This window comes from Miniopterus schreibersii, assembly GCF_964146895.1.
Source record: "Miniopterus schreibersii genome assembly, chromosome: 18".
Taxonomy (NCBI): domain Eukaryota; kingdom Metazoa; phylum Chordata; class Mammalia; order Chiroptera; family Miniopteridae; genus Miniopterus; species Miniopterus schreibersii.
In genome coordinates this window covers 17,658,878-17,677,849 of record NC_138121.1, presented here as the reverse complement: position 1 = coordinate 17,677,849, position 18,972 = coordinate 17,658,878, and the positions used below count along the sequence as shown (strand labels likewise).

Sequence of the window (18,972 nt, the reverse complement as noted above, 5' to 3'; positions counted from 1 at the left end):
ACATTTGGTCGCTGTGTCTCTACATCTCTAAACTCGAGCAGTTCGCCCTCACTTTTCTTTCTTGCTGCATTACGGCTTAATTTATATATGCACGCATTTACTGTACCCCCCCCCCCCGCCGCCCCCAACACATTTAAAAGGCACCAAACACCGTGAACTTTCAGGTTCTGGAACCTGGTTTTATTTAGAAATACTGCTAGTGTTATAAAGGCACCCGATTTCTAAATTCATGTAAACCTCACTATGAAACTATGGCAACACAGTTTCATGCCTGTCACATGACCGCATCGCAAGTCAGCCAACCACAATTTTGTCCCGGGTAGATGCACCCTCTACATCAGGGGGCGGCACTGCCTCCGGGTGAAGCCGAGAGCCCCGGGAGCCCCTCCCAAGGCTAAGCCGAGAGGATGGTTTTCAAGTTGCAAACAAAGATAAACGAAGAACTTTACTCTCAATCCGTAGATACGGTAAATTCCTAGAGAATGCGGTGCTAAGGAAACATCCTACGGAATTAAGTAATACAGACTGTAGAGGTTCTGCTTGAAAGAGCCATCAGACTTGGTTGAGAAGCGGGGCAGGGGTACCAGTGCGTGGATGGAAAGACGGGGGGCGACTTAGGGAGGAGGGGGAAGGGTCGGTTACACGGCGGTGATGAAAAAGTCAAGAGAAGCCGAAACGTGCTCGGCCGCTGCACGCCGGGAAAGAACCCGAGGCTCAGGGGTAAAGCCCCCAGGGCGAGCGGAGTGGAGCGAGAGAAGGGAGCAAATCTCAAGGAGTAACTGCGGGAGGGTGAAAGGCAGTACCGGAGCCGGTTTTTCCAGGGACTGGAACAATCCGGAACCAGGCACCGGCCGCGAATTCCGTCGCCAGTTTCCCCGTGCCCAGGGCGAGGCCTGCGAGAGCCTCCGCACGCCCAGCAGGTGACTCAGGTAGCGATCCCGGGTGACTGACGGGACGCGCCGCACCCGTGCCTCCGCCGCGGGAAGTAGTCCCTGGCCGCGCGGGCGCCAAAGGGAGCAGGGCGAGGGAGCGCCGAGGTCCCGGGCCGTGAGTCCCGGGAGCGGCGGGCGCTCAGCCAATCCCTGGGAAGGAGCGAGCGGTTAGCTCGGCCCGCGGATCCCTCCGCCCGAGCTCGCTGTGCTCAGTCCGAGGGAGCCGCCATCTTGGATGCTGAATCTGGGTTCCGGAGTCGGTCTGTCTCTGCCGTTTTCACGCCTGGTTTCGGTCCGGTGAGTGTGGCATCCTCTGCGTCAAGGGTCTTTGTTTTCCTCCTGGCGCTGCGCCTGGAATCGAGAAGTCCCCAGCCCGGGGTTCAAACGACCCTAACGTGGCAAGTGAAGAGAAAGGGAAAGGTAGTGGGTGTGGGGGTCAGGCCGGAGGTCAGGCGGGAGAGGCTACGGCGCCGGGCCGCTCGGGGCCGGGGGCGTCACAGGGTCTCCAGCAGCTTGAGGACCGCTGGGCCGGGATACTTGAAGCCGCCAAACTTTCCTGTTGTCCTCCCTGTCCGGACGCATCTCTTCCCTGGGGTGGGAACTCCGCGGCCTGGGCTCCGGTGCCCGTCGGTGAAGGGGCTCGGTCAGCACTTTCCGCACCGAGAAGCGACACCCCTGCCCCATTTCCTGTGGCCCAGAAGGATTTCGTGGTTGTCTCCATCGTCCGCGAGGGTCTGTTCTCCGAGTCCGGCGCGTCCCTGAACTGTGTCCTGGGCGGCCCAGAGTTGGGGCCTCTTTGGCTGGAGGAAATTGCCCTTTTCTGTAGCTGAATCAAACAGCGGCTGCAGCCTCTTTTCGCAGCCCCCTGCCTGTCCGATGAGACAGACCTTGAGAGGAGCCCATGGCCCTGTCCTTGCCCCTCTCTTTGTGTTGTCAGCGCTCCACTTCCGGGGTGCTGCGGGGGCCGGAGGTGAGGTCCTTGAGCTCGACCAGCATAAACTTTCCCGGGGAACGGGAGGCAGGAGCGTCTGTTGGATAATGAAATACTAGGAAAGGCATGGGAGAGCCATTTTCACTTTCTCTGGTAGTAAAATTAAAATGAGCTGGTCTTAATTCTTGGGGGTTGTAATTTTTCTGTTATGCTTACGTATTTATTTTAAACTTTGTATTGCGAAATTTTCAGACAGACAGAAGTAAAGAGTATAACGAATTCCCTCATCCAGCTTCAGCAACAACCAATTTTGGGCGGTGGGGGGAAAGCCCCAAACGCCTAAACTGACGCTGGCTTTCTGTTCGCCGCGTTCAGGTTCGTCCGAGCTTCAATAGGAGAAACTTACATACTCGGGCAAAGCTGCTGCTCGCGCCCACTGGTGGCTGGATTGTACATAATTCAGTATAACGATACCCAGATATTCTGTGATATATAAGTCCCATTGTGTCCTGGGACTCGGTAAATTATTAATGTAGTTTAAAAGCTTCTGGAGGCAGTTTCACAAAAGGAAAATACATCTGATGTTTTCTATCAGTGGTATGCACAAGCAGACAAATACTGTTCCTGGTGTTCTTCCTTATATTGGACATCTTGTTTGGTTTGTCTACTGTTCATTTACTTTTGTTTGGATATTACATGTTTTGAAGTTCAAGTTCAGAATTAACTGAGAGAAATAGGAGTTGTGCTGCTTAGATACAAAATGCACGGTGGTATACACCCTGAAGTCTCATGGGTGGAGGGGGGAGTGGTTCCGTTGATTGCAACTCTACTGTTTAATGAAAGTCAAGGTAAATAGCCTTCTGTGGTCAAATATTATAGAACAGCTTTTTTCCTCCTTGGGTTTTTTACCCCTTTGTTTATTTCTTTGCATGAGAGTAGATGTTAATGCTGTTTCTGTGACCGTAGGCACTAGTTTTGTTCTAAAAGGCTGAGACTTAGAGGGAAGATTTGAATAATAAGATGAGAATATATATTTTTCAAATTTTAATTAAATTTATTGGGGTGACATTGGTTAATAGCATTATATGTGTCAAATGCACAGTTCTAAATTATGTCATTTATATATTGCCTTTTTCTCTCACCACCCAAAGTGTAGTCTCCTCCTGTCACCTTTACCCTCTTCAACCTGCCCCCGCCCCCTTCTCTGGTAACCACCATACTGTTGTCTGTGAGTTTGTTTTGTATGTTTGTTTGTTCCTTTCTGTTTTATATCCCACATATGAGTGAAATACATGTTTTTGTTCTTTTCCGTCTGACTTATTTCACTGAGCATGATACTCTCAAGCTCCATCCATGGCAGTATTTTATCCTTATGGCTGAGTAATATTTCATAGTATATATGTAGCACCACATTTTCTTTATCCAGTCATCCATCGAAGGACACTAAGGTTGTTTCCATGTCTTGGCCACTGTGAATAATCCTGCAGTGAACATAGGGATACATATGTATTTATGAATAAATGTTTTAACTTTTTTTGGTAGATTCACAGAAGAGGAATTGCTGGGTCATATGGGTCAAATTAAGATTCTTAATTTTTGAGGAACCTTTATACTGTTTTCCGTAGTTGGCTGCACTAATTTACGTTCCCACCAGCAGTGTATGAGGGTTCCTTTTATCAACATCTCTCCAACACTTGTTATTTCATGTCTTATTGATTATGGCCATCCTAACAGGTGTGAGGTAGTTTCTCATTGTGGTTTCCATTTGCATTTCCCTTAGAGCTAGTGTAGTTGAACATTTTTTCGTATATTTGTTGACCATTGGTATGTTTTGGGAAAAGTGTCTGATCAGATTCTCTGCTTTTTTTTTTTTCTTTAATCCTCACCCGAGGATATTTTTTCCATTGCATTTCAGAGGGAGTGGAAGGGGGGGAGGGGACAGAGAGAAATGATGTCAGAGACACATCGACTGGTTGTCTTCTGCATTCACCCTGACCAGGGCTGGGGATTGAGCCTACAATTGAGATACGTGTCCTTGGCTGGAATCGAACCTGGGACGCTTCAGTCTGTGGGCCAATGCTCTAACCACTGAGCCAAACTGGCAAGGGCATCTCTGCCCATTTTAAAAAATAGGATTTTTTTTTCTTTTTGTTGAATTGTAGGAGTTCTGTATGTATTTTGGATATTAGCCCCTTTTTGGAGGTATTGTTTGCAAATATCTTCTGCCATTTGGTTGGTTGCCTTTTTGTTTTTGTTCATGGCTTCTTTTGCTGTACAGAGCTTTTTAGTTTGATGTAGTCCCTATTTTTGCTTTTACTTTCCTTGCCTTTGGGGTCATGTCCACAAAAGCCTCTCTGGGACCAGGGTCTGTAAATTTAGTACCTATGTTTTCTTCTAGAGATTTTATTGTTTTAGGTCTTATATATGTCTTTAATCCCTTTTGAGGATGGTGTCAAATAGCAGTCTACTTTCATTCTTTTGCATGTGGCTTTCCAGTTTTCCCAGCACCATTCATTGAAGAGGCTTTCCTTTCTCCAGCGTATGTTTTTGGCTCCTTTGTTGAAAATTGGTTGCCCGTATATGTATGGGTTTATTTCTGGGCTCCCAGTTCTTTTCTCTTGGTCTGTGTGTCTGTTTTTCTGCCAATACCATACTGTTTTGATTAGTGTAGCTTTGTACTATAATTTCACGTCAGGGAATGTGGTAACTCTTGCTTTGTTATTTTTTCTCAGGATTGCTTTGGCTATTTGGGCTCCCTTGTGGTTCCGTGCAAATCTGATGATTTTTGTTGTTGTTCTACTGGGTATCCCCCCAAAATATATACACACTTTAACAGCTGATAGTTCAAGTTTGAAAATGAAATGTATTTTAATAAACACTGCCTTTATAATTATTCAAAGTGTGTGTATACGTATTTTTGGGACACCCTATATTTCTTTGAAAAATTCTTTTGAGATTTTGATGGGTGGCATTAAATCTGTGTGTTGCATTAGGTAATGTGGCCATTTTAACTATGTTGATTCTTCCAATCCATGAACACGGAATATCTTTCCATTTATTTGTGTCATCAGCTTCCTTCAGCAATGTCTGTAGTTTTCAGTGTGCCAACCCTTCGCTTTGTTAGGTTCATTTAGAGTTATTTTATCCTTTTTTGTTACAACTGCAAATGGAGTTATTTTTATTTCTTTTTCTGGTATTTCATTGTTAGTATATAGGAACGCAAGGGATTTTTTTTGTCCGTTGATTTTTGTATTCTGCAACTTTGCTTTGTTTGTTTGTTTCTGATAGTCTTTTGATGTTCTCCATATAGTATGTCATCTGCAAAAAGTGACAATTTTACTTCTTTATTCCAGTATGGATGCCTTTTCTTTCTTTCTCTTGCCTGATTGCTCTTTCTAGGACATCCAGTAGTACTGAGTAACAGTGGTAAGAGTGGGTATTCTTTTCTTGTCCTGATCTTAGAGGCAAAGCTGTCAGTTTTAAGGTGAGGTTTTTGGGAGAAATAGGCAGCCTTTCTGCTTCTTTGTTTTATTATCACTCCACTCCTACACCAATACATAGATACCTATCAGCAAAATCTTTCAGCTCTTCCTTCAAAATAGATCTCAAGTTGAATCACTTTCCCACCACCACCTGCTTACTACCTCCGTCTAAACTCTTCCGTCTGTTGTCTGGAATATAGTAATAGCCTTCTCCTTTGTCCTCTTGCTTCCGTCATTATCCTCCCCAATCAGTTCTCCATACAACAGCCAAAAAGACCTTTAAAAAATGTGAATCAGGTCATGTCACTTGCCTGTATTAGAAAACCATTCTGGTTTGTCAAATAATCCATCCTCTAACTGGTGTTAGTTTCTGAACTAATTTTAACTTAAAAATGGTCATTGTGCTTCTTAATCTTTTAACAGGAAGAATACCACAGCATGCTGGGCTCTGGATTTAAAGCTGAGCGTTTACGAGTCAATTTGAGATTAGTCATAAACCGTCTTAAACTATTGGAGAAAAAAAAAAGTGAGTAATGCATGATTGCCCATATTTTCTCTCCCAAAATACATCACTAAGTCTTAGCATCTCAGTATTAGCTCTTTCAGGCTAAGTACTATGAAGTTAGGGATCCTATATCCTTTAAACTTTGGATATATCTGGGTAGATTGAATCACTTTGTTGCAGGGAAAGAGACATACTCTGTTACTATGGAATAGGTAACATGACTCCTGAAATTTCTGGGTACACAAACAATATTCTCACCTAGACAGAGTAGCAAATTCTAGAGTAGATTTGCTAAGGGAGTGAGTGAGGACATAGTAGAAACAAACATCCACTTGTCTCTGTTGGGGTGGATGTCTGCCTGCAGGCCTGGGCCCAGTATACTACTGCTGTGTGACTAGAGTGGGATTTATGCCTTAGCCGAACTGGCCCAAAAAGCGAGGAAAGAGATTGCTGACTACCTGGCTGCTGGGAAAGATGAACGAGCTCGGATCCGAGTGGAGCACATTATACGAGAAGACTACCTCGTGGAGGCCATGGAGATCCTGGAGCTGTATTGTGACCTGCTGCTGGCCAGGTTTGGCCTCATTCAGTCTATGAAGTAAGTTTTTTAAAAAATATATCTTTATTGATTTCAGAGAGAGGAAGGGAGATGGAGAGAGAGATAGAAACATCAATGTTGAGAGAGTCATTGATCGGCTGCCTCCTGCACGCCCCCTACTGGGGATCGAGCCTGCAACCCAGGCATGTGCCCTGACCGGGAATTGAACCCCGATCGCCTGGATCCTAGGGTCGATGCTCAATCGCTGAGCCATGGCCAACTGGGCTGAAGTAAGTTTTTTTAGTCTCTTTTTTTTTCTTGACTGATGTATAATTGATATAGAAAAACTACACATACTTAATTTATACAGTTTAATGAATTTGGAAATATACACACATCTGTACACAAATACCACAATCAAGGCCATAACATCACCTTCAAAAGTTTCCTTGTATTCCCTGCACCCCTTTCTTTTTTGGTAAGAACACAACACGGGAAGTACCCTCTTAACAAAATTTTTAAGCACACAATACAGTATTGTCAATTATAGGTACAGTTTGTTCAGCAGAGCTCTAGAACTTATTTATCTTGTATAACCTTAATGAAGTAAGATATTTTGATCCAAGACCTAAATAAAATCACCTGTGGAATTTGAGAAAGGAGTGATACTGGTCTTCCTACGTGCAGGGGTGAGCACTAAGGGACTATTTGACATACCCAAGTACCTTTTCTTTACTATTCACTTGAAGGTTTGATCTCATTGTAGACAACTGTTGAAAATACAGAATCTGAATTCGAAGAGGCCTAAGTTTGAGTCTTGGCTGATTATTTCCTGACTTTGTGACCTTGGGCATGTCATTTAGTTTGAGTTTTCCCAGAAGTAAAATAGGATGATGGAAATGGCTAGAAGTTTAGTTACTGAAAATTTAATGAGATTTGTGAATAGCTCTAGAGTCTATCTGGATATATCGTACAAATGTTAGGGTTATTGGTTTGCTTTAAAGAATGTTAAATTTTATTAATTTTTCTTTAATTAGGGAGCTAGATTCTGGTCTGGCTGAATCTGTGTCTACACTTATCTGGGCTGCTCCTCGACTCCAGTCAGAAGTGGCCGAGTTGAAAATAGTGAGTACAACCAGTTTCATGATGTCTGTAGTTTTTCATATTGTTAGAAAGGTTCATTAACATAAGTCATTTCTACTTATTTGATCAGGTATTTTGTACCCTTCCCATACTGCCTTTGACATGGGCTTTGTAAATTTGTTTCTTCCTCCTTTTCAGGCCTTATATCATAGAATAGAAGAGTGTTTTGGAAACTTGAATAATTTTTCTAAGGAGCAAAGTTTTGTGTACCCTCAGTTTTGTCTAAAATTATTTTTATTGCAATATATTAACTTAAAAAAGGCCTTTCAGAATAAGAGACAATAAGCATTTATTTGAGATCAATAAGAATAGCTATTGGGGACTCACTGATTCAGGCAGAAGCCCAAATAGTGTTTCGATTAGGAGACAAAGGCAATGGGTATTTATGAGAAGGGGAAGGGGGAAACGCTAGAAGGAAGGCATTTCTATTGGTGGAGATAACGATGTTAATTCTAAATAATGTTTCGGTAGTCATCGGTTCAGTAGTCATAATAACTGCTTTCTTGTTATCTTGGCAAACAGTTCTTTGGGACACATTATTGCCCTAAGCCCAGCCCAAAGGTTATTTTGCCCTGTTAATATTCCAAAGATTTGAGGCATAAGTTATGTAAAGCAGTTCCCTTGGCATGGGAGCTCTGGTTCCATTTTAAAGTGGTGCCATTTATTTTTTATTTTTTGACAAATGTTGTTTATGTATGTACAAATAGAAAAGTCCTTATACAACTGTAAACCAGTAAAGTTAAAATAGCATTTTAGATGTTATGCTTCATGCAGTCCACAAATATTTATTGAACAGATATTATAAGCTAGGTGGGCACTGAGGGTACTGTGGTGAGCAAAATAGGATACCAGCCCTATACTTGTAGCTTAAAGTCTAGCAGAAGAGACAGACATTAGCTAAAAAACTGCCTGCCACACATGGGTATAGTACTGACTCAATTGAAAACAATTCAGTTGAGTTATTTTCTCTCCTTATTTTCTTTCTACGTTTCTGTATATTTGCTTTGTCTTCTCTAAAATTGTCTTAGTCTTATCTACCATCTTTTGAGATTTTCTTCTGTTTTTAAGAGCTCTTTTTAATTCTCTTAATATTTTTTTTATAGTCTGTTGTTTCTGTTTCATGGCTACAGCGTCTTCTGAGAATATTACAGTTTCTTTTTAATTTTTGTTTTCTTAATGTTTGTTTTCTAATTCTTAGATTTAGACTTTTATAGTAGGGGCTTTTCTCAAAGTTTTGGTGATTCTTGGCTGTTGGTTTATTTTATTTTATTTTTTTAAGTATATCTTTATTGATTTCAGAGAGGAAGGGAGAGGGAGAGAGAGAGAAACATCAATGATGAGAGAGTCATTGATCGGCTGCCTCCTGCACGCCCCCAACTGGGGACCGAGCCCACAACCTGCGCATGTACCCTGACCGGGAATCAAACCCCGATCTCCTGGATCCTAGGTTAATGCTCAACCGCTGAGCCACGCCTGGCTGGGCTGTTGGTTTATATTTATGAGTGAGACAAATTGGAACCTCTTGTATGCCTGGGTGGGGCTTATTGCCAGATGCCTTCATTGTTGAATGATCTGACTAAGCCCTTTCTCAAGGGAACTCCAGACTGTCAGGAACTAGTTTTCTTTCCTGGGGTTGGCCATTTTCCTCAGAGAGGAATCCTACACCTGGGAGGTATAAGCTGGCTGTCAGCATTTCTGAGAGCCCACGAGAGAAGGAAGCCCAGGGTCTCATTCTTCTCTCGTAGAAGACCTACACTTAATTCAGTTTCTCTGCTCTCTGCTGTGGTTGGAGTCCAGAGTCCCTTTAGTTTAACCTCCCCAGAGAGTAAACCTGTATTCTGATACAGTAGGGAGAAGAAACATAGTTTTGTGGGTAGAGAAATGGGAGAGTAAGGCAACTGCTGCTGCTGCTTTTTAATGGAAATACTTTTAAATTTTAAATTGAATTTATTGGGTGACATTGGTTATTGAAATTATACAGGTTTCAGGTATACAATTCTATAATACATCTTCTGATCTATTATAATTGTGTTTACCACCCCAAGTCAAGTCTTCTCCCACCACCATTTCTCTCTCCTTTACCCTCTTCTACCCCCGTCACCATACTGCTGTCTGTGTCAATGAGTCTTCCTTATTTTTTCTTTGCTTAAACCCTTCTCACCCAGCCCAACCCTCTCCCCTGACAGCTGTCAGCGGCAACTGCTTCTTGTAGTTTTAATCTCAGCCTCATTTTTAGCTTCTCCTATACTCCTCCTTTATATCAAGATTAATTCCAAATGAAACAAAGATTTACATGTTTTTTAAAAATGAAACCATAGAAACTTGAAGAAAACTAGGCTAATTAAGAAAATAATCTCATACCTAAATATGCCACAGACCCCAAACGCCATATACAAAGAATGATAAAATAATATAAGCGAGTATTTAAAAATGCTACATTAATATAAAGCAGAACATTATCAAAAGATAAATGACAAGCTGATAAGTACCAGGTATCCCTGAAAGTCTACACATTGGACAGTGAGTGCCCCTTCACTGGGCTCCCAGGTGTTGGGACCACTCTGGTCCAGTGCCACTGTCCTCTCTCCTGCCTGGACTACTGTAGTAACTTCCTGAATGTTCTTCCTATACTTGCTTTGGTTTTCTTTAGTTTGTTCCCCATTCCATCAGAACTGAGGGTTCTGTTCAAAACGCTGATCTGATCCTGTTACTATGCCTTGTTTTAAAGCCCTTTAGTATCTTCCTCTTGTGCTTGTTGTAGAAACAAAACTAATATGGCCTCCATGGCCCTGCATTGTCTGGCCCCCCTCTTGCCTTCTTCATTTCCTACCACATTCCTCCCTCAGGATCTGCATTAGGGGCTCACTATCCTATTTTGGCTTGAAGATTGATGGCTCTGCTTTTCCATCAGAGGCCTTTGCACATGTTTTCTTTTCCTGGAATGCCCTTACTTTCCTCCTTTAGTTAACTCCTAATCATCCTTTATATCTTAATGAAGCATCACTTTCTTCTGGGAACCTTATATATTTTTTTTTAGATCAAATTTATTGGAGTGACATTTGTTAATAACATGAGTTTCAAGTGTACAGTTCAAGAATACATATCTGTATATTGTATTGTGTGCCCACCACCCAGTTACCTGACTTAAATTTTTTTATCAGATCCGATTCTACTGTCATAAGCTGTTGATAGTATGGTGCACTATCCCTTGGTAGTACTTATCACAGCTGCACTTGTACTTTTACCTGTGTGATTGAATAATGACTGTTTTCCCCAGGGACTATAAGGCTAAGAATAGGAACAGTATCTGGTTTTGTTCATCATTATTTATAGTGTATATCATAATGCTTATTCTAATGTTTTGCATATAGTTGCAGCTCAGTGAATGGATATATGAACTAATAACTAAGTGAATTAGTTGTACCCCTTAAGGTTTTATAGACCCCAGTTCTTTGGATATCCTGTATTAGAAGCCTGTTTACTGTTAATAGGAGTAAGCTTGAAGCAGACTATAGGAACGGTTTCCACTTTTATTTACTGTTCTTTTTTCTCTGTAGGTTGCTGATCAGCTCTGTGCCAAGTATAGCAAGGAGTATGGCAAGTTATGTAGGACCAACCAGATTGGAACTGTCAATGACAGGGTGAGGAATATACTTGTTTACTGTGAAGCAGTGGGCAGGGTGGGACAGGTTAATTTATTGCCTGCAGTGATCTAATAGTTACCACTATATGGTAGGGTTAATCTAGGGTTGCACATTTCATAGTGAGGGTGAAAGGAAGGCCCTCTGGTAGGCAGTGCAGTCTTTTACCAACACCTGGGTCACCTGGGTCATATGGAACCAGAAAATGATGTGAGAGACATGGGGCTTGTAATGTACATTGTGACTAGAAAAAAATAATTTAACTGGTCTGAACCCCCTTTTTTTGGTCTCAGTTTACCTATAAAATGAGAGGAACAAAATGTAAAAGTGAGACAGGTTAGACCTAGGCTGGTTGGTGTAGATGCATCTTAAACCTGGGTCTTCTAATTACAGCTAATGCACAAACTGAGTGTGGAAGCTCCGCCCAAAATCCTGGTGGAGAGATACCTGATTGAAATTGCCAAGAACTACAATGTGCCCTATGAGCCTGACTCTGTGGTCATGGTAAGTTTAGTGTCTTTGGGAGCACACGGAAGAGTCTCTAGACACCACTTTCTTTGACCATATTCTCTGCACTGCAGTTTGTGTGTGAAAGTTTAAACCTTTGCCCAGTTAGTGCCCTTTGGATAAAAATAATTGTGCCTACATATCTCAGTGTATTTAAGGATCAGATGAAATGAATGCCTGAAAGCACTTTGAAAAGGTACCAACCCTAATGCTTATAGGGCACCTGTGATGTGCCAGAAAATTCACAGGAAGCTGAGAATAGAGATATATAAAAACAGGATCCCTGTCCTAAAGAGGCTTACAGTGTAAAGAGGGTAAATATGCCAATACAGTAATAATTATTCAGCATTTAAGGTCAGTTGGGTTTAGTAGATGCTTTGGTATGCTGCTTAGACAGCCCCCATCCCACATTTTCAGAACAGAAGCTCGAGAGTATTGGTCACTGGGATCTCACACAAAGTTGAGTGTCCCTTTAGCAATGGCCCTCAGAAGAGAGAGTTTCCTTACTCAAAGTCTTTCCTAAGGGCAGCTTGTATTCAGTAACTGGTCAATGCAGGGATTTAAAGACACTTCCGTTTTGACACAGTTGGGGACATCTGCTGTAGACTTATCCTACCTAGCTCCAGAGCTCCCTGGGGAATTGGCTGAAGCCTTTGATTGCATGACAGCCCAACTTCTTCCTTTTCCCATCCCTGTTTCCTTCACTTTCACACAGGTCGTTATCCCAAGAGACCTCAGTAAACTTCCTTCATGCTAATCTCCATCTCAGTCTGCTTCCTAGGAACCTCACCTGTGATATGGGGTGATGATATGGATTTCTCTTTCTCAGGCAGAAGCTCCCCCTGGAGTAGAGACAGATCTTATTGATGTTGGATTCACAGATGACGTGAAGAAGGGGGGACCTGGAAGAGGAGGAGGTGGGGGCGGGTTCACAGCACCCGTTAGTGGACCTGATGGAACAGTGCCTATGCCTATGCCTATGCCCATGCCCATGCCCACTCCAAGTACTCCTTTCTCATACCCACTTCCAAAGGGACCAGTAAGTATACATATAAATGTGATGTAACTTCTTGAAAGTGTAACAGAAGATGACAAGTTGGCTCTGTAAATATACTCAGGAGTTATAGGTTATCAAGAGGATTTAGCAGTAACATTTGGTGTTAGCTTAATTATATTGTGTAAAAAATATTGGGATTTAGAGAATGTCTTCTGGTTCAGCTATAGGTAATGCAGTGGGAAAATCTGGAGAGGGTGCTAGGAAAACTTTTTTCCCACTGAACATATTTGGGACCTGTTCCAGGCATATTAGTAGCTTTTTCCAAAAAATGAATACACTCACTTATTACCAAGTACAGAAACCTTTTTTGTACAAGATGATGATCATTGTTGTAAAGTCTAATAATCGTCCCCAAGCAATTGATATAGTAATTTGAATAGCCTTTCGCTACAGATCTTTAAAAATCTGGAATCCTTCTGATGACGTGGTTATTTTGAATTTTTTTCCTTTTGGGGCTCTTGTATATATTGACATGTATAGTAAGTTCTCATTTAATGTTGTCGATAGTTCTGTGACTTGAAGTGAAATGATGTATTATGAAACCCAATTTTACCATAGGCTAATTGATAGAAACAAGAGTTACTTTCCTGTGGCATTCAACATTATAATGAAACGACATTATTTGAGGACCTACTGTGTATATATAGTTCTTCCTTCCCATACACAAACCTGAGAAAATTGCTATTTGGGCGCAGTGTCTCTAATGTTGCCTTTTTCTTCTTGCAGTCGGATTTCAATGGATTGCCAATGGGGCCTTATCAGGCCTTTCCCAATATTCATCCACCTCAGATACCAGCAGTTCCCCCATCATATGAATCTGTAAGTGCCTGAGCCTCTTTATAAGCAGCAGGAGAGTGAATCCCACGAAGAGAGAGCAAAATAATGGCCAAAGGGAAGGCAAAGTTTTTATCAACTCCTAGTACCAGCATTGTTCTTGCTTTGGATTTTTGTGTTGCTTTAACGTAACCCTGGAAGTGGGGTGTGGTGGCGGCAGCATCATTGGTGGCAATGCTTTGTCTGCAATTCAGCCAGGAATCAGGAGGGAGCTGCAGATCTTAGAAAGTTCTAGTAGGGCACTTAACCAGTTTGTTTTTTTTAAACTATGTAGAGAATTACTTGGAGCTAGAATATCATAATAATTATACTACCAGTTTTATAAATTCTCAATACTGTATAAGGAATAGTGACCAGATTTTTGACGTAACAGAAGTGTCCATTTAGTAAATTTCAGCCTATAGCATTAATTTTACATTTTAGTCTTGTAGTTAAAACTTGCTATAATGGAAACAATGCTTTGAACTGTGTAGGTGGTTGTAGCAGCTTTGGTTTAGAATTAAATTACTTGTTTTCTGCCAGCCTTATTTGCCCAGCTGGCATACACAGCCTTTTGAGAGCTGTTTCCACCTGATGCATTACTGAGGAAAAAAATTGGTGTGGCATTTGCTGTGGAAATTACTCATCTAGGGAGGTTCTCCTGTTCCTGAGCTTGCTTCCTGTTCTTTCCTTTGGATGTTATCTTGGGCCTGAGTTTTTCTTATGTTTGGTCTTGCTGCATTGAAGCATTGCCCACAACTGTTTCTAGGAATGAGGCAGATGATCCTCATCGGTATTTGAGGACTTGGTTCTTGGAGATGAAGTTAGTGGTTTAGTGCTTTCTCTCTGCCTGGAAGGTGAAGATACCAGATTAAAGAGGTGTTGCTGTGTGGTTAGAATCTCTTTCCCTGCTCCGTGGTTAAGAGTTCAACATGGTATCTATCTGTTTGGAAGATCAGGACAGGAGTGGGGGGCAGGTTCTGTTGCTTTTGCTGAGCAGCTTAGCTTTTGGAAAGCACAGGGGCTTCTATACCATATCTGTACTTTCTCCAGTGATGCCATTGCTTTCTTTGGTAACAATTTTTGTGTTTCAGGTTGATGACAGTAATGCTAATAAGAATGTCTCTTCTGCACAGATTATTGGTGAGTTAGAAACCCTCAAGGCTCATTACTGTTCCTCCCTCAGAGATGGTTTTCCTGTCCACAGCATTCAACCTGCATGTCCTATCCTCCCTCCAAATGCAGTATGGCAAAAACAGAACTCAGGATTTCCCTCTTCTATTCCAAAAGGAAAATATCTTCCCTGGCCCCAAATCTCCCAAGTTCCCTGTTTCCTTTTCACACATTTTTATTTTTTCAAGTTCTTTATGTTCCTGCTGATTCATCTTCCATTGTGCCTAGAAATTTAAAAAAGGAGGGGTAAATAGACACAAATTACAAGTGAATAGCTCAGTGACTTTTTGCAAAGCAGGCATGCTCATGTAGCCGTCTATTTAAAAAATAGTAGCCTAGAAACCCAGAGGAGGTATATATTTTGATGAGTTTTGATATTACATGGGGTGTCTATACACACATAGGATATGTAACCACCACCTCAGTCAAGTTATAGAACATTTCTATCAGAATATTTCTATCATCCCAGAAAAGTTCCCTTTTGTTCCTTTTCAGTCAGCTCCACCCCATAGGCAAGTGCTGTTCTTATGTTGTAACGCTATAGTTTAGGTCTGCTTGTTCTAGAACTTAGATATAAATAGAAACATACAGTAGATAGAGAGGGACGGTGAGTTTTAACTTGTAATAGGATCTGATCTGTATTTATAGTCTTCCATTTTGTATTTTATATCAAATAAGATTGACATTAACATTTCTTGTAAAAAATTCCCCCCCAAGCCTTAAAGAGTAGCTTCTTCTCAACAGAATTCTGGTACCACTCCTTACTTTAGACTTTGTTTTTATGGGTGCAGGCGTTTGTGAGCAGGCCTTTATGAAAGGGGACAGTTTCTTTAAATCAGTGCTCTGTGTACTTACCTTTAGAATTAAAAAATTGTAATTTAAAAAGGAAACTAGTTTTTCTACTGCATTTTGATTGACTTGTTTCTGCCAAGGGGACTGGGCTCTGACCCACTTCTTTGGCATTTGTAACACTGTGCTCCTTGCCCTAATTTAATTAGGTCCTGGACCCAAGCCAGAAGCCTCTACAAAGCCCCCTTCAAGACCTGTGGATACCTATGACAACTTTGTACTACCAGAGTTGCCATCTGTGCCAGATACACTACCAACTGCATCTGCCGGTGCCAGCACCTCAGCATCTGAGGACATTGACTTTGATGATCTTTCCCGGAGATTTGAAGAGTTGAAAAAGAAAACATAGGCATCTCAAACCAGGCAACATCCAAGTTCTGCAAGTTGAAACTGAGCAGTTTCTCCTTCTAACAAAGAATCTCCATGAAATTCTGTTTCATCTCTTAACCATCACCGAGCACATTCTTCCTCTGGGCTCTCTTCCTGCTCTACCAAATTGTGGTGCTTTCCATCCAGTTCTTTATTGCTCCTAAGAGATGAATGACTAGAGACACTGAGGCCAGAGCAGCTGACTCCTGTAAGCCGTGCTTGTCTGTTTCCTGTCAGTATGAGCCCAGGTTCTCTCCTCGCCTGTCCCACCTTCCCTCTACAGGGGAGTGAGAACGTAAAAGCATTGTGGGGAGAGCTGACAGATGGCTGGGTTATGGAAGAGAGTACTTCATGAAGTGTCTCAGCTCTGTGCTGAGGCTCTAGACTTAGAAACACACCCCACTCTACAGAGGGATTTATGGTGCGTGAGAATCAAGGCTAAAATGTGTATTTTCTCGCTCTAATATGAATGGGAGAGAGAAAATGACTCAGGAAGCCACTGTAACAGTTCTTGGAAGCTGGGTCCTCTCATTGGCATATACTCTACTCCTTGCTGCAGGGCAGTGTTTCACCTGGATCCAGTTGCAAAGTTTATTTGGAGAGTTGATGGCCTCTCATACTTTTACTGGATTCACAGGGAGCCCTCTGTGGCCTGTTGCATTACTAACGAAGGACAGGACGCATATTGGTCACCATTCAAGGCTAAGGTGGGCTTCCAGTTGCCTTAATAGAAGTATTCAAGTCTCTTGAATAGTGAGCTGGAAAGCCTACAGGAGAAGAGGGGTCCCTGTTTTCATTTGAAAACTTGAAGATTAAGAGAACCTTTAAAAACTGATCTCAAATTTTAGTGCCCCTGTGGCTGTAATTGTTCGCTGCTTTCCTTGATGGATGAGACTCTAATTACTGTTATAACTAACATGCTCCTTTGCCCCCTAGCTAAGGCCATTCTTTTCCACAGGGATGGCTTTGGGATCGGAAGATAAGACTCGCTTCTGTGTATCTGTACATACCTGTTTCAAGCAACCTTTCTTTAATGTTTTTGACTGGTTTGTATCTCATAGCTTGGTAGCTGATAATAAAGTTAAAAATTCTGTGCCCTGCTTTCTCCACTGGTTTGGTTAGATGATGAGCTGCAAATTTGGATTTTAGTGGAGAATATTTTAAGCAAGTGACCTATGCTGGGCACAAGCCAGACCTTACCTTTGGCTCCCTGGGTAACGTGGATGTCTGCGGCAGTAAGGAGCCCATTCCAGTCTTTCTGTTTAAGCCCAGATAGCATCTGTGAGTTGGCTTGGTTACTCCTCTGGGGCTTTGTGGAGGCTTTCAGGACCTAATTAAATTAGGGCAAGGAACACAGTGTTAGAAATGCTCCCCATCAGCCAGATCACATGCTTGTATCTTTATTTCTAATAAGCTGCAGTGGGCTCACATCTGACTCGCTGGTATTTCCCACAGCCATCCTAGAACACGGGTTGTGAGTGATACTGGCATTTTTGGCAGCAGAACCAGTTAAATATGTCACTCTTGCAGTGTTAAGACTTTCCTGACAGTGCCAAGATCATAAACATAAGGACTTTCAGCGAAGGGGATTTTGATTCCTCACTGACAAAATTAACAAAGTGTACTGTAAACAGCTATAATTTTCTAAGCTTACGCCATGCAAAAATAAGTATTTGCTAGGCGATAACAAGGTTAAGACAGTTCATTTTTTAACACTTAGTGTCAGTGTCCGTTGCTGTCACAGCTGTTCACTCACCTGTGCTCTGGTGCACTGGATTCCTAATAAACTTGAGAGCTTCTGCAGCAGCGTATCTATCAGTGCAGCTTCTTTCCAAGTCTGTTGGAGGAGAAAAGGAGAAAAATAAATTGAAATTGTTCCTAATGTTGAAGGGGAAAAGTATCAAAGGTAAAAAAAGTAAACATATAGTAAAGATACTGCTTCCTTTAATGATTTGCTGTTAGGCATTGGAGTGTTTCTGCTTAGTAGTTGAGGGTCAGCTATTTATAGGACAGTGGCTAGAACATAATGCAGTCTTGGTAAATTGGGTTTCCTAGGAAAATAGTTGGCAGAGCTGTGGATACTAATAAAGGGAATATGCTGATATTGTGCATTACGTCCTTTTGTAATCTTAAGAGCAGCTACAGTTGAACTTTTGCAGTGGTATAAAATGGTACGGTTTATATAGGTATCCCCCACTTTACGCCACTTCACTTTTAGGGCTAGGAGATGTGTGTTAGTACCTGTTTTCGCTAACCAAAAGAAATCCGAAGAGGACTTTTGCTTTTATGAAAAAGATGAAAAGCGAAGGTAGCCTACGTTCAGTGTTTGCAGTGAGCTGTTACAGAGGCAGCACACACTGAAATAACACTACATTATTTCTGCTTTACGTAGCTGTATGTGATATCATTCCTGCTTTTACTATACGTTAGTGCTGTTTTAGGTTTGATGTATTATTTGGTAGGTTATTTTGGGGGACTGGGAAAGATTAAAAATGTTTCCCATTTAAATTAATGGTAATTGCTTCTTTGTGTTATGCCATTTTGGCTTTTAAAAGTTTTCATAGGAATGCGCTCTACTTTTGGGTAGTGGGGGAAACCAGTATATAAATTCCCAAGCCATAGAGTTACCTACCTTAAGGGACTTTCTTTCTTTACCAAAGGACATTAGAATGGCAGAAACAAAAAGGTTAATGATCACAAGCACCATCAAGATGACACTGGTGAGGATCAGAAAGGAGCCCAGGACTGGGTCTAATGCAATAATCTGGGAAGACAATAAAACACAGTTTAAACACTCACAGTTTCATTTCTACTTTAAAAATGTAAGTTACGTGCTAACATTTGGGATATATAAGAAAACACTTGTCTGGTGGAAATGAGAGAGAAAAGCAAAACTATTAAAAGAATAGTTTTGAGGGGAGAGAAGAGCAAGAATGGCCCTAAGGGTGTAAAAATAATTGTGCCTTTGGGGTTTTCATAAGAACAGGTGAGTTGCAAAATTAAAAGGATTCAAAGCCCATGTGAGTTTTGGC

The 18,972-nt window shown here is 41.8% G+C and overlaps 3 protein-coding genes across 6 annotated transcripts in view; 1 reads left to right on the top strand and 2 right to left on the bottom strand.

Moving 5' to 3' along the window:
- The window catches only part of ZNF821 (zinc finger protein 821), a 53,518-nt gene extending 52,635 nt beyond the window's left edge, over positions 1–883 (bottom strand). For both annotated transcript variants that reach the window (XM_081118768.1, XM_081118766.1), the window contains exon 1: positions 804–883. The gene's annotated coding sequence lies outside the window, so the exon portion shown is untranslated. The remainder of the gene's footprint in view (positions 1–803) is intronic.
- On the top strand, positions 260–17,033 carry IST1 (IST1 factor associated with ESCRT-III). Of its 3 annotated transcripts, none has more exons than XM_081118775.1 (10): positions 260–467; positions 5,769–5,871; positions 6,268–6,448; positions 7,426–7,513; positions 11,089–11,172; positions 11,566–11,676; positions 12,509–12,718; positions 13,463–13,555; positions 14,644–14,692; positions 15,721–17,033. In XM_081118775.1, the coding sequence occupies exons 1-10, from the start codon at positions 408–410 to the stop codon at positions 15,918–15,920; spliced, it is 1,179 nt and encodes a 392-aa protein (XP_080974901.1). In that variant the 5' UTR covers positions 260–407; the 3' UTR covers positions 15,921–17,033. The 3 variants fall into 3 exon arrangements, with proteins under 3 accessions (XP_080974901.1, XP_080974902.1, XP_080974903.1); XM_081118776.1 differs by lacking the exon at positions 260–467 and adding an exon at positions 1,062–1,229; XM_081118777.1 differs by lacking the exon at positions 260–467 and adding an exon at positions 1,261–1,330.
- Positions 14,714–18,972, bottom strand: part of PKD1L3 (polycystin 1 like 3, transient receptor potential channel interacting) — a gene marked incomplete at its 5' end in the record, with an annotated part of 50,031 nt that continues 45,772 nt past the window's right edge. Inside the window, 2 exons of the mRNA XM_081118747.1 lie at positions 14,714–14,946; positions 17,141–18,704. Of these exons, the coding sequence (XP_080974873.1) occupies positions 18,489–18,704 (216 nt within the window). The 3' untranslated portion in view covers positions 14,714–14,946; positions 17,141–18,488. The remainder of the gene's footprint in view (positions 14,947–17,140; positions 18,705–18,972) is intronic.

What these genes read in the sequence shown, in the direction of transcription:
- IST1 (XM_081118775.1), top strand. Translation starts at nt 408, where the DNA reads ATGGTTTTCAAGTTGCAAACAAAGATAAACGAAGAACTTTACTCTCAA. An exon ending in AAGTGGCCGAGTTGAAAATA is followed by an intron (nt 7,514 to 11,088) that starts GTGAGTACAACC and finishes TTTTCTCTGTAG; the next exon opens with GTTGCTGATCAGCTCTGTGC. An exon ending in TTCCCCCATCATATGAATCT is followed by an intron (nt 13,556 to 14,643) that starts GTAAGTGCCTGA and finishes TTTGTGTTTCAG; the next exon opens with GTTGATGACAGTAATGCTAA.